Source organism: Hyperolius riggenbachi, chromosome 10, assembly GCF_040937935.1.
Source record: "Hyperolius riggenbachi isolate aHypRig1 chromosome 10, aHypRig1.pri, whole genome shotgun sequence".
Classification (NCBI taxonomy): domain Eukaryota; kingdom Metazoa; phylum Chordata; class Amphibia; order Anura; family Hyperoliidae; genus Hyperolius; species Hyperolius riggenbachi.
Window position 1 is genome coordinate 216,705,856 of NC_090655.1, and position 13,891 is coordinate 216,719,746.

Genomic DNA, 13,891 nt, shown 5'->3' on the forward strand with positions numbered 1-13,891 from the left:
TTTATATCGATGAATTAAATACCTATTTATTAACTAGTACAACAGAAACGACTCTGCATATTGCACGACCCCAGTGACCATTAGTTACTCATCACATCCATCCAATTGTAATTATGTTGTCTAATAAATATGTCCTCGGTGTGTAGTAGGCGGCCATTTTGTCGTAGTTCACAGGAGGATCTTCAATAGAAGCACAATTTTGCTAGTGATGGTGTACGGATGGAGTCTGGCAGATGAAGGAGGAGGAGGTAATTGGATACTGCAGAGATACTGCATATATATTATTACTAACAGATGACTGCTGTGTTTTGCAGGATTTCTAGTTGATGCATGGTGGACATATACAGACTATAATTATACACTACTGGGAGTGTTGGTGCAATCTGTGGTGTCACCTATATAAACCCATCTAGCACTCCATCTCCTTTGCTAATCTGTAACCAGAACAACGGTTCTGCAATATGGCTGGCTGCGTATAGGGTTGCCAGGTGTCCGGTTTTAGACCGGACAGTCCGGTACCGGTTTTTGGCCGCTGTGTCCTGTCCAAAAAGGCATGTTAAACCGGACAATTAAGATGTCCGGTTTTATGCCTTTTGCCACTTGCCGCCACCCGTCCGCCAGCGCTGCGCGACCGCTGATTCGCTGCCTGGCTGTCAGTCAAAGGCACAGCCAGCCAGCTTACACGGCGTAAGTTACGCCAGCTTAAGTACCGCCCCCGAGCCCGCGCTTCCCGACGTTGCTACGGCAACGCCAACGCTGCGTTGCCAACGCACGCATGACGTGCGTCACTCACGTCATTTGCAATGCGATTCTGCATCTGCGAAGGAAGCAAGGTAAGGTCAGGAGTCTGGAGATATGGTGAGTGAGTGACCCATAATTCTCTGGTTGTATTTCCGCTCTTTGTGTGCATTGGCTCCGCTCTATCTCCCCTCCGTATAGTCCAGGCGTGACTTTCAATCTCACCTGAGCCCGCTGCTTACTATACTTTACACTTGAATTCATACTATTGTACAACGCAATTTATACTGTTATACTGTTATATTTGTTATATTTGCTCAAAATGTGTACATACATGTATGCGCAGATTTATATTTTAACTTTATGCCTATGTATGTCCACTTTATTGTTCTCAATAAAAATTTTTGGTGGGAAAAAATAAATAAATTTTAAAACTTCCCGCAAGAAATCGACCACTTCACTGTGCAAAAACGCCATAAATGCATTGCATTATTTGCATAGTTTTCCAGTTTTGTAATAGTTTTCTGCTCTGTCTCTTATTATGTGCATTTACTGGTGAAAAGCGGTCTCTTATTATGTGCATTTACTGGTGAAAAGTGGTCTCTTATGTGCATGTACTGGTGAGGACAGTTAGTGACATGGCTATGTACTCTGTAATGTGCTGCAGAAGATGTCAGTGCGATATAAATACTGTAAAAAACATTTTTTTAAAAAGCCCATTGCTTAGCCCCACTCTACATAAAAGTGCGCTTCTGACTCCGCCCCTAACTCCACCCCCTGTCCGGTTTTCTCCATCAGCCGACCTGGCAACCCTAGCTGCATATTACAGGACCATAACATGTGCATTGTATGCTACATAAAGCATGCATACTAAACTACAGAAACTACAATATGCAATTAAGTTCACGCATCTTCTTCCTCTGAAATTATAGAGTTGAAAAGTGCAAACAGAAAAATATTTCTGGGGACATGTAAGGAAAGGTCACCGTCAGTTAGTGCTCCTAAAGGTGTCCATTAATGGTACAATTCATAGCGAACAACCATATTTTCAATAAGATTATTTGGATTGGAAGAAAAGATTGTATTTAGTCGCTCCATGCTACTAAAGAATCTAACTTGCGATTATATATATATATATATATATATATATATATGTATATATATATATATATATATATACCACTACTGAACATATCTATGAAAAGAAATCTGTAACTTTTGTTGTTAAAGGTGCCCCCGTTCACTTGGGATGCACCATTTTCTCCTCAAACTCACTGCAGAGACACCAATTTGCATGTCCCCAGCAGTGTTGTGAACGTTCGCAGCTCAATGCATTCTGGGATGTAGTTCATGACTGAGTACACAGCTGTACCCACAGACACGGACTACATCTCCCGGCATGCATCAGGATCCACGCACAACACTGTCAGAAAAACATGCAAACTCCGGCCACTGCGGCACGTCCGAGGGGCCAGAGGAGCAGCACCTGTAGGTAAGTAATGATTCTCCTCCCAACTCCTATTCTCCCATTGGCACACACAGTTGAGAACCTCCCTTATGGGGAAATTCATTCTAAAAAAAAAAAAAAAAAAAAAAATATAACTATACAATCCAGCGAACAATTGATCATTATCGTTCGGAAACGATCGGTCATGCCCACTAACAGACAAAAATATCTAACCAATTCGATCAGATTATGGAATCGGTCAATTTTTTGGATCAATCCCATTAATTTGATTGAAGTGGATAGCATTTTTTAGTGGGCATGACTGATCAAACATAAAGATTGAATTGGACAATCACTTGTCCATAGGATTGTGTCGTTAATGGGCACCTTTAAAGAAAATGATTGACAAAGTTGAAGATTGATTTGGCCTATCAGCTTCTGTTTTCATGCAGTATGATCTGAATCATCACCAACAGTCACTAAAAGCTGTACAGGTCCGTCTCAAAAAATTAGCATATTGTGATAAAGTTCATTATTTTCTGTAATGTACTGATAAACATTAGACTTTCATATATTTTAGATTTATTACACACAACTGAAGTAGTTCAAGCCTTTTATTGTTTAAATATTGAGGATTTTGGCATACAGCTCATGAAAACCCAAAATTCCTATCTCAAAAAATTAGCATATTTCATCCGAACAATAAAAGAAAAGTGTTTTTAAAACAAAAAAGTCAACCTTCAGGCCTGGTGCACACCAAAAACCGCTAGCAGATCCGCAAAATGCTAGCAGATTTTGAAACGCTTTTTCTTATTTTTCTATGGCGTTTTGCTAGCGTTTTGCGGATTGCTGCAGCGGATTTCAGTATAGTACATTTCATATATTGTTACAGTAAAGCTGTTACTGAACAGCTTCTGTAACAAAAACGCCGGCAAAACCGATCTGAACAGGTGTTTTTCAGAGCGGTTTGCGTTTTTCCTATACTTAACATTGAGGCAGAAACGCATCCGAAATCCAAAAAATGCCTCACCCCGGCATTTTTCGTTTCTGCAAAACGCCTCCCGCTCTGGTGTGCACCACCCCATTGAGATACATTGACCAAGCGGATCCGCAGCCGCAAGCGGCTGCAGAAACGCTGAAAAAGCCGCTCGGTGTGCACCAGCCCTTAAATAATTATGTTCAGTTATGCACTCAATACTTGGTTGGGAATCCTTTTGCAGAAATGACTGCTTCAATGCGGTGTGGCATGGAGGCAATCAGCCTGTGGCACTGCTCAGGTGTTATGGAGGCCCAGGATGCTTCGATAGCGGCCTTAAGCTCATCCAGAGTGTTGGGTCTTGCGTCTCTCAACTTTCTCTTCACAATATCCCACAGATTCTCTATGGGGTTCAGGTCAGGAGAGTTGGCAGGCCAATTGAGCACAGTAATACCATGGTCAGTAAACCATTTACCAGTGGTTTTGGCACTGTGAGCAGGTGCCAGGTCGTGCTGAAAAATGAAATCTTCATCTCCATAAAGCTTTTCAGCAGATGGAAGCATGAAGTGCTCCAAAATCTCCTGATAGCTAGCTGCATTGACCCTGCCCTTGATAAAACACTGTGGACCAACACCAGCAGCTGACATGGCACCCCAGACCATCACTGACTGTGGGTACTTGACACTAGACTTCAGGCATTTTGGCATTTCCCTCTCCCCAGTCTTCCTCCAGACTCTGGCACCTTGATTTCCGAATGACATGCAAAAGTTGCTTTCATCCGAAAAAAAAGTACTTTGGACCACTGAGCAACAATCCAGTGCTGCTTCTCTGTAGCCCAGGTCAGGCGCTTCTGCCGCTGTTTATGGTTGAAAAGTGGCTTGACCTGTGGAATGCGGCACCTGTAGCCCATTTCCTGCACACGCCTGTACACGGTGGCTCTGGGTGTTTCTACTCCAGACTCAGTCCACTGCTTCCGCAGGTCCCCCAAGGTCTGGAATCGGTCCTTCTCCACAATCTTCCTCAGGGTCCGGTCACCTCTTCTCATTGTGCAGCATTTTCTGCCACACTTTTTCCTTCCCACAGACTTCCCACTGAGGTGCCTCAAAACAGCACTCTGGGAACAGTCTATTCGTTCAGAAATTTCTTTCTGTGTCTTACCCTCTTGCTTGAGGGTGTCAATGATGGCCTTCTGGACAGCAGTCAGGTCGGCAGTCTTACCCATGATTGCGGTTTTGAGTAATGAACCAGGCTGGGAGTTTTTAAAAGCCTCAGGAATCTTTTGCAGGTGTTTAGAGTTAATTAGTTGATTCAGATGATTAGGTTAATAGCTCGTTTAGAGAACCTTTTCATGATATGCTAATTTTTTGAGATAGGAATTTTGGGTTTTCATGAGCTGTATGCCAAAATAATCAATATTAAAACAATAAAAGGCTTGAACTACTTCAGTTGTGTGTAATAAATCTAAAATATATGAAAGTCTAATGTTTATCAGTACATTACAGAAAATAATGAACTTTATCACAATATGCTAATTTTTTTGAGAAGGACCTGTACTGTTAATGGGCACCTTAAAGAGAGTCTGAAGCGAGAATAACTCTCGCTTCAGACCTCATAGATAGCAGGGGCATGTGTGCCCCTGCTAAAACGACGCTATCCCGCGGCTTAACGGGGGTCCCTTCACCCCCAAATCCCCCTCCGTGCAGCGGGGGAGCGCTTCCGCATTGGGGCAGGGCTAACCGCCGCAGCCCTGCCTCATGCGCATCTATCAGACGCGTACCTCCGCCTCTCCCCCGCCCCTCTCAGTCTTCCTTCACTGAGAAGGGCGGGGGAGAGGCGGCGATGCGCGTCTGACAGACGTGCTGAGAGGCAGGGCTGCAGCCGTTAGCCCTGCCTCCAGCAGCAGCAAAATCTACGACCAATTTGGTCGTTGATTTTGCGGGGGGGAGGGGGGGTGAAGGGACCCCCGTTTAGCCGCGGGATAGCGGCGTTTTAGCAGGGGCACACGTGCCCCTGCTAACTATGAGCTCTGAAGCGAGAATTATTCTCGCTGCAGTGTCTCTTTAAAGAGAACCTGAACTGAAAATTAAAAGTCAAAATAAACATAAACATGTCATACTTACCTCCAGGGCTGAGGTGAGAGAGGCTCCAGCCTCAGGACGCAGTGCAGGAGGGGGGCACACAATTCGCTCAGCTATCATTCCCCTATTTTGTTTAAAGCAGAGGGAAATTAGAAAAGGGGATACATGAAAGTGACTGCAAGCCAGATAACTAGAGATTTAGGTGTTGGGGGACCTGGGCCACCTCTTAGTCTAATAGCAATCAGTGTGTGATGGCTGGGGTGGGAAGGATGGAGGGGCGCACTTTGGTGTCTCAGCCTTGGGAGCTAGAGGACCTTGTCCCAGCTCTGCTTAAAGGAATACTATCGATGTATGCATTTAATTTTAAATGCTGTATGTTGTAGCACACATTAGGGCAAGTACTAGGAGCAATTTGATTCCTCACACAGCTGTTCCTCTCAGCTGTAAAATCCTCCGTCAGTTTTGGCGTCAGTGTTGGATACAAATGTATCTAATACTGAGCTCACAGAGGGCTAGACCATGTCTCTGCAAAGGGGAGATGCTATCAACTCCTCAGTTTATAGTTTAATTATCACCTTGCTGAAAGAATCTTGTTGATATGGTGGTAAGGGGTTAAAGATTCTAGCAATGTGTGTTTATTATCTTTGCTTCTCTTTACTGATAAAGATACTAATAATGCTAATTGTAGACAGTGGTCTGCCCCTCTCAGCAGCTTGTAAAGTGGATGCAGCCTGGAGTGAATCGCCTCAAGCAGGCAGCCAGTCTGAGTGTAAACACAGACTCCTGGTATAGCTAGTTATATTCCAGCAATATTACAGCTCATTTAGTTACCTGATACCACCTCAGATCAGCCTATTTCTCCTCAGCTCTCCTGCATGCTGTGAGTGACACAGTGAAATATATTTGTGAGCTGTGTGACAGAGTAACCAAGCAGCTCAGGGTGACCCAAACTACTATGAGCTGTGTGAGAAATGAATTTTTAAGCAGGGATAGTGAGAGAGAGACCTGGGTGAATAAATAAAGTGCCCTTAGCACTAGTGGTAATGTGTACACTAATATAGAGTATTAAAAAAAAAGTCGTTTCAATCGATAGTACTCCTTTAACTCCTGTGTAGTCTACTTATCAATCTCTTTCTCCTGTACTGCGTCCTGTTTGTCCTCTGTGATCAATGGAATTCTCTGTCCTCCATTTTGAAAATGGCCATTACCCCATAACAGCTTCCTGGTCAGCACACTGTTAACTGTAACATCGCCCACTTGAGCCATAGGGAAACATGGACATTACCTTGCACATTCAGTTGTAACTGACAGCTGCTGATACTGTATATAACTGACAGCAACTGTTATATTTCAGTTCCGACTAAATATTGTCAGAACTGGAAGAGATTACTGTAAGAAGAAAATGGTAAGCTTCTGAGAGGAACTGACAGTGAAGTAAGTATGTAATATTCATTTGCAGCTACATCATGTGTTTATTTTAAATAATTTTACTCAGTTCAGGTTCTTTTTAAGGCCTCTTTTCCACAGACAGTTAATAGGCAATGAAATGCCTCTCAAACTCTCACAACTGCTTTCTGCTGCCTGGTAACTGCTCAATGCTGCCTGGTAACTGCTCACTACTGCCTGGTAACTGCTCACTGCTGCCTGGTAACTGCTTGTTGCTGCCTGGTATCTGCTCAGTGTTGCCTGTCACCTGCTCACTGAGCACACAGTTCAACTTTCCGTGGAAAAGAGGCCTTACTGTTATTGCCAGATTTGTCACTCATTTAGTGCAGGTGTGTAAAATAAGGAACAATTGTTCTTGCTCTGTGCACTTCAATTCTCGTGCAGGAAAAGGTCAGCTGGGCTGTGTGTAGTGTAGGGTTCTGCAGAGTACAGATTCCAGACCAGAAAAGAAGTGCAAAAGTGCAACTTCTGCTTATAATCAGTGCCAACTGAAGCAGAGAGGTCTTTTTTATATATAAAAACAAATTATAAAAAATATTGCGTAAGTACAATACATATTTATAGCAAATTGAATTTCACTTTAACTTTTGTACAGACTGCATTCATAGTGAGGCAATTGTAAACTGTATGCTGTCATTGTGATGTGAGATGTCTTGGATGGATTATATCTATGTTATTGATCAAGAAGATAATTGGAGTGGATTTGAAATATTTATAAGTACACTTATCCTTTAAAGTGAACCTGATGCAGGATATGGAAGAAAAAATAAATACTTACCTTTAGTAGAGGGAAGCTTATGGATAGTCAAGAAGTTTCTCTCATTATCCTCGACCCTCGAGTGACAGGGGCTTGTCAGATAGGCTCTCATAGCCACCCTCCCGTCCGTGTACGAGTGCAATGTATTGCGCATGCATAGATATGGTCTGCGCCTGTGTTGTAGCATGAAGCCGTCCATGCATGTCTTTTTCCTCCATGCACGATCGGCTTCATGCTACTGTGCAGACACAGACTGACCTTGTGCATGCGCGGTACGGCTGTGCTGGTACGTAGACAGGAGTGGGGCCCCAAACAAGAAGAGGGTCCTGAGCAGCAGGGGTGGGGTTGAGGACAATATGGGGAGCATCCAGAGGCTTCCCACTACTTGGGTAAGTATTATTTATTATTATTATTTATTTATAAAGCGCCAACATATTCCGTGGCAATGTACAATGCAAGAAAACAAACAAGGGATACATAATGATACAGACTGATATACATCAAATATGAACACTGATACAAGATACAGCACTGCTGATTACAATTTTAACATGATGACTAAAATGTATAAATGTCTAACAGAGTGCAAGCAATTAAATTAATAACAGTCCATGACACAAAAGGGTGAGAGCCCTGCCCTTGCGAGCTTACAATCTAAAGGAATGGGGTGGAAACAAGAGGTGGGGGAAGTATACAGTATATGTACAGGCAGTGCGTAATTAGGTTATTTAGTGGGTGCATGGCCTAAGCTAGCGAATATGCTTGTCGGAAAAGGTCGGTTTTGAGGGAGCATTTAAAGATTTCAAAGGTGGGAGAGTAAGTATATAACTTATCACCTTTGCTTCCTATCCGGTAACTAAGGCTGCATTCATACTATGGATGGTTCTGCAACGTGTGTTGTTGCTCTGCGTTGCTGTATATAAACACACTGCCTATATAATTATATGGGCATGTTCACATCTCTGCCTTGTAACAGATCACATTTTCCAAACACACTTTTTTCGAGATAAAGAACACATTACATAGCAATTTTCTGTACACACGTTATCATCCCTATGAAGATAAGACACAGAACATTTATATCACACTTTTTCTCCTGGTGGACTTAAAGAGGAACTCCAGTGAAAATAATGTAATAAAAAAGTGCTTCATTTTTACAATAATTATGTATAAATGATTTAGTCAGTGTTTGCCCATTGTAAAATCTTTTAAATCCCTGATTTACATTCTGACATTTATTACATGGTGACATTTTTAATGTTGGCAGGTGATGTAGCTGCTGCATGGTTTTTTGGCAGTTGGAAACAGCTGTAAACAGCAATTTCCCACAATGCAGCAAGGTTCCCAGGCAGGAAACTGCCAGGAGTAAGTACTCAAGAGCTTCTTGTGGAAGGGGTTTCACCACAATATCAGTCATACAGCGCCCCCTGATGGTCTGTTTGTGAAAAGGAATGGATTTCTCATGTAAAGGGGTATCAGCTACTGATTGGGATAAAGTTCAATTCTTGGTTGGAGTTAAAGAAAACCTGAACTGAAAATTAAAAGTCAAAATAAGCATACACAAGTCATACTTACCTTCCATGTAGTCTACTCCTCAGTGTCTTTCTCCTGTCCCGCATCCTGTTTGTTCACTGTGATCAAGGGAATTTTCCGTCCTCCATTTTGAAAATGACTATTACCCATAACCGCTTTCTGGTCAGCACACAGTTAAACTGTAACATCGCCCACTTGAGCCATAGGGAAACATGGACATTACCTGGTACATCAGTTTTCCTCTCAGCTATAACTGACAGCAACTGATATTTTACTGACAGCAACTGATATAATTCAGATCTGACAAAATATTGTCAGAACTGGAAGGGATTATTGTCAGAAGAAAATGGTGAGCTTCTGAGAGGAACTGATGGTATGGTAACTATGTAATGTTCATTTGAAGTTACCTTGTGTGTTTATTTTAAATATTTTTACTCAGTACAGGTTCTCTTTAAGGGCTGCAGCCACTTAGGGCCCGTTTTCACTATTGCGGAAATTGGGTTGAATCAGCAGTTTCCCCACAGGCAAATCGTGTGGGTGAAACTCTGCCATAGGGAATAATGCTGCCGCCCGCCGAATCGCTTGCCATAACGATTCGCCGACATTGCAGCATTTTTCTATGAGGCAGGGTCAGGGAACACACTACATGTGGTTTTGCCGTAATGGCAAAAAGCGCACAATTGTAAAGGCTATTGAAGTCTATAGCCTTGTGCTGGAAATGCGTGCGCTGCGTCCGTTTGTGCAGGTTTGCATTTTTTTTTCGCGTTTTCTAAACGCACAGTTTTCTGCTATTTCCTGCATGTTGCATGGCAGTACATGCCATGCAAACGCATAAATGCGGAAACGCATGCGGAAAAACTCACGCGTTAGACGCGAACGCAAGACCCGATGGAAACCTGGGAAACGCAGGGAAAAACGGCCCTGCAAGTGTGTTCCCTGCCTCAGGGTGGCAGCGAATCCCATAGCCGTGCATGGCACAGATTCTGGAATTCCAGGAGGTGCCGCCTCCTAGTGGAAACGGGCCCTTAGGGTGCGCTCTATGGGCAACCAGGATCATTAGGGATCCTTGCCTAAAGATTCCTTACTGTTTTACATACTGGCTTGAGCCTGGATTCAAAGTGTTATCAGTACTTCAGCACTGGAATAAAGTCTAATGGCTTAGGGCCTGAGTACACTTTTGCGTTGTGTTGCTGATTTCTGCAACACGTCAGTGTGCGATATGCAAGGACATCAGAAAGGGCGTACAAAGCATTAAAAACATCCTCCAAAGCATATATGATATGCAGGCAGCCACAATGTGGTGAATAAACAGGCATGCCATTATTTAGAAGGACATGAAGATCTGAACAAGGACGTGATGGAGAATCCATTACCCCTCACACCCCGAAGTAAGAGGAGAGTTTAAAGCACACCTGACCCGAGGCAAAGCTACGTAAGGTTAGTACAGAAGTACAGTATGTTCATGCTGGATTCACATATCTCTGTGCGTTGTCCATTCCACTCTTCATTCCCTCTGACCCCACAGTCACTCTCTTTGGCCAGATTTTCAGATAGGATAAGGCAGGCTAGCTGTTCCCTTACATCACCCTCCCATTCCTAGCTCTTCCCAGCCATATTCTCGTCCCTTAAAATAAACTAGTGGGGAGAAAAAGAGTCCCTGGGAGTACTTACCTTCGGGAGGAGAAGCCTCTGGATCCTATTGAGGCTTCCCCCGTCCTCTTCACGCTCCGGGATCCAACGCTGGCAGCCCCCTAATGTCACACACAGCAATATGTACAATCTGCGCTCCTGCGTAGGCGCAGTACAAGCTTCCTCGGGCTCAGGCAGAAATAGCCGAGCCCGATGGGGTGGTCCGCTCTACTGTGCAGGCGCAGCCGACAAGCTTGTCAGGGGATTTCCGGGAGCTGCCAGCGCTGGATGCACAAGGCTGAAGAGGACAGTGGAGGCCTTAGTAGGATCAAGAGGCTTCCTCCTTCTGAGGTAATTACTGTACCTCTCAGGGGCTCTTTTATTTCATTACAGAATTATTTAAAAAAGGAACTGTAATGAAAATAACATAATGAATACAATTGCTTATACTTTGCAGTAATCAGTTATAAATTATGTAGTCATTGTTTGCCCATTGGAAAAGCTTTCCTCTCCCTGATTTACATTCTGAAATGTATCACAGGTGGCGACATCTCTAGTCTTGTCAGGTGATCTCTGTGGAATGTTCATTTGCTGAGAGTTCTATGCTGCTTGCTTGGCAGTTGGAAACAGACATTATTACCCACAATGCAACAAGGTTTACAGGCAGGAAACTGTCTCATAGGAAAGGGGGTATCGGCTACTGATTGGAATGAAGTTCAATCCTGGTTAGGCCTCGTTCACATATAAAAACGCAAACGGAAGCATTTTGCGTTTTTGTGCAGGTTTTTTTTGTGCCTCCCGGCACTCCACTGCGCGCTGTGTTTTTGTAAAAATGCATTTCTAAGCGCATTTTCAGAGCGATTTTGTAAGTCACTCCCTGACACAAGTCAGGAAGTGAACTCTTTGACCCGGAAAATAATGAATACAATGTATTTATTCTTAACCTCCTAAACGTCATGCCGCTCAGGAGCTTTTGCCAGTTTGTGCCCCCAGTATAATTAATTTGATTCCATGCCTGTAAAACCTTTAGCTAGCACTAGGCTAGCTAGTACAAGTGTCTGGCACCCCCCGATCCCCGCCGATCCGCGTTTATACATTACCCAGCCTGGATCCAGCAATCGGCGCAGCCTCCCCGCACAGCTCCGGTCTTCACTATGGGGAGGATCGCACATGACGTCGCCGACGTCATGATATCATGCGCAAACCCGATCCTTCCCATAGAGAAACCGAAGCTGTGCAGGGAGGCTGCGCGATCGCTGTATCCAGGCTGGGTAATGTATAAACGGGGGGATCGCAGGGGCTCTGGGGGTGCCGAACACTTGTACTAGCAATCCTAGTGCTAGCTAAAGGTTTTACATAGGATCACATTTATTACGCATGGGGGACTCCTGGAGCCAGCAAGCGGTATGCCCGACACAGTGTCGGGCATACGGCTAAGGAGGTTAAAAACGCGAACGCAATCGCTGCACAAATCGTGAGCGTTTTGCATTTTTCCTATACCTTCCATTGAGGCAAAATCACCCCAAAAATGGTACAGGCACTGCTTTGCTGAGCGGAAACCAACCTCTCAGATGTGAACTCTCTCATAGGGAATTATTGCACAAGCGCTTTTATGGCGAAAATCACCTGCGCTTGAAAAAATGGCAAAAATGCCCTTAGTGTGAACCAAGGAGGAAGGAAATCGGAGAGTGATAGGAGGGAACATTGCAGCAAGCCTGCCTCTTCCTGTCTGAAAAAAAATTGACTTAGGCCAAAAGTCAGATTTTTCAAGGAGTGATTATGTGAACCAGGGGGAATGAGGAGAGGAATAGACAATGCACAGAAGTATATGGCTCCAGTATGAACATACCTCTGTGCTTACCTTATGTAGCTTTGCCTCAGGTCAACTATCCTTTAAAAAATACACAAGGTCCATGTAGATGCATACATCATTACATATAAAGACATAGAAATTGTGAAAGGTGCTTCTACTTCCAAAATCAAAATATAAAGTTCATGATACTATATTTTCCTCATAGGTAGTGGACTAGTAACACTCCGCTCCTTGGGGACGGGCAAGAAGACTTTTTATTTCACGTGAAGGAGAGAACAGTATGGAGGGTCTACCTAGATAAATGAAGACGCACAAAGAAAAGGTTTTCAGTCAATGTGTGTGTTTCTTACAGATGGATCCAGTAACAGAAATCCACCAGAGAGATGTACAGGTCCTCTTTATTTCCAAGAAGATAACTCAAATCCAGAAGATTATCAGGTATGGGAAAAAGCATTGCATAAAACTACCTCCATGAGGGAAAGGGCATCCGGGGTAATTACATTTTGTTTCATTGATCTCATAAATAGATATGTTCTTTTTATTTCTAAGTTCACCAGTCAGATAAGTGGTTTGTGTCTTGTCTAGGGTGACAGCTTGAATATTGTCAAAGTGGAAGATGTAAATGAAGAGGAATCATACATGGAAGAAGATGAGCTGTATGAGGAGGGCATTATTTCTCCAGATATCAGCACAGGTGAGGAATATTCTCTAACTTTGGAAGAATGGGCGGCATAGAGGATTGCACTCACACCTTGCAGGACTTGGGCCCCTGCTTCCAATCTGGCCCTGGACACTATCTGCATTGGGTTTGTATATTCTTCCCATGTTTTTGTGATGAAACGCGGAAAAGCCGCTGCCTCTCAAGGTGAGGCGACTGTTTCCGCGTCGAGCAGGGCGTCACAACGCGGAAAAAACGCCACATGCCGCATAGGCAGAGCGGCGGAATCCGCATTGGTAACGGTGGAATCCGCATTGGTAACGGCGGAATCCGCATTAGAGGCGGCTCCCACACTCAGTTCACTGGATACATTGCAAAACAGTACTGGTGTGGCTGGGACTGATAGTCCACCTAGATTCAGAGTGACGCGCGCGCGCACAGAGGCAGAGCTTAAATAACAGCCAGAAGGGAGTCAGCTGACCAGGCGGGTCAGCTGACATTTTCCACTACTCTCATTGGTCCAGCAATTAGAGAGGTCCTTGTGTATATATACTGCTGGCTGTTCACTTGCTCTTTGTCTGGCGTTGCAAACACATACTGTACGTGGGAGCACTCAGACCTGTAGTCAGATCCTTAAGTGTGCCGGGACCAGCTGGAGCTGTAATCCTACACTTAGCTAGATTCTGTTGATAGCTTAAAGTACTAGTTTGATTGTGATTATCTGTTATGACTCTTTGCCTGCCTGACTATCCTCCTGAACTCTGATCTTGTACCTTGCCATTCTGATACTCTGTTGCCGAACCCCGGCTCGTCCTT

General features: G+C 43.9%; 1 protein-coding gene across 1 annotated transcript in view; it reads left to right on the top strand.

Moving 5' to 3' along the window:
- Positions 1 to 161: 161 nt before the first annotated feature.
- LOC137534495 (zinc finger protein 501-like) overlaps positions 162 to 13,891 on the top strand; it is a 29,757-nt gene continuing 16,027 nt past the window's right edge. Inside the window, exons 1-3 of the mRNA XM_068256021.1 lie at positions 162 to 248; positions 12,770 to 12,855; positions 13,003 to 13,111. Coding sequence (XP_068112122.1) covers positions 209 to 248; positions 12,770 to 12,855; positions 13,003 to 13,111 — 235 coding nt within the window. The 5' untranslated portion in view covers positions 162 to 208. The remainder of the gene's footprint in view (positions 249 to 12,769; positions 12,856 to 13,002; positions 13,112 to 13,891) is intronic.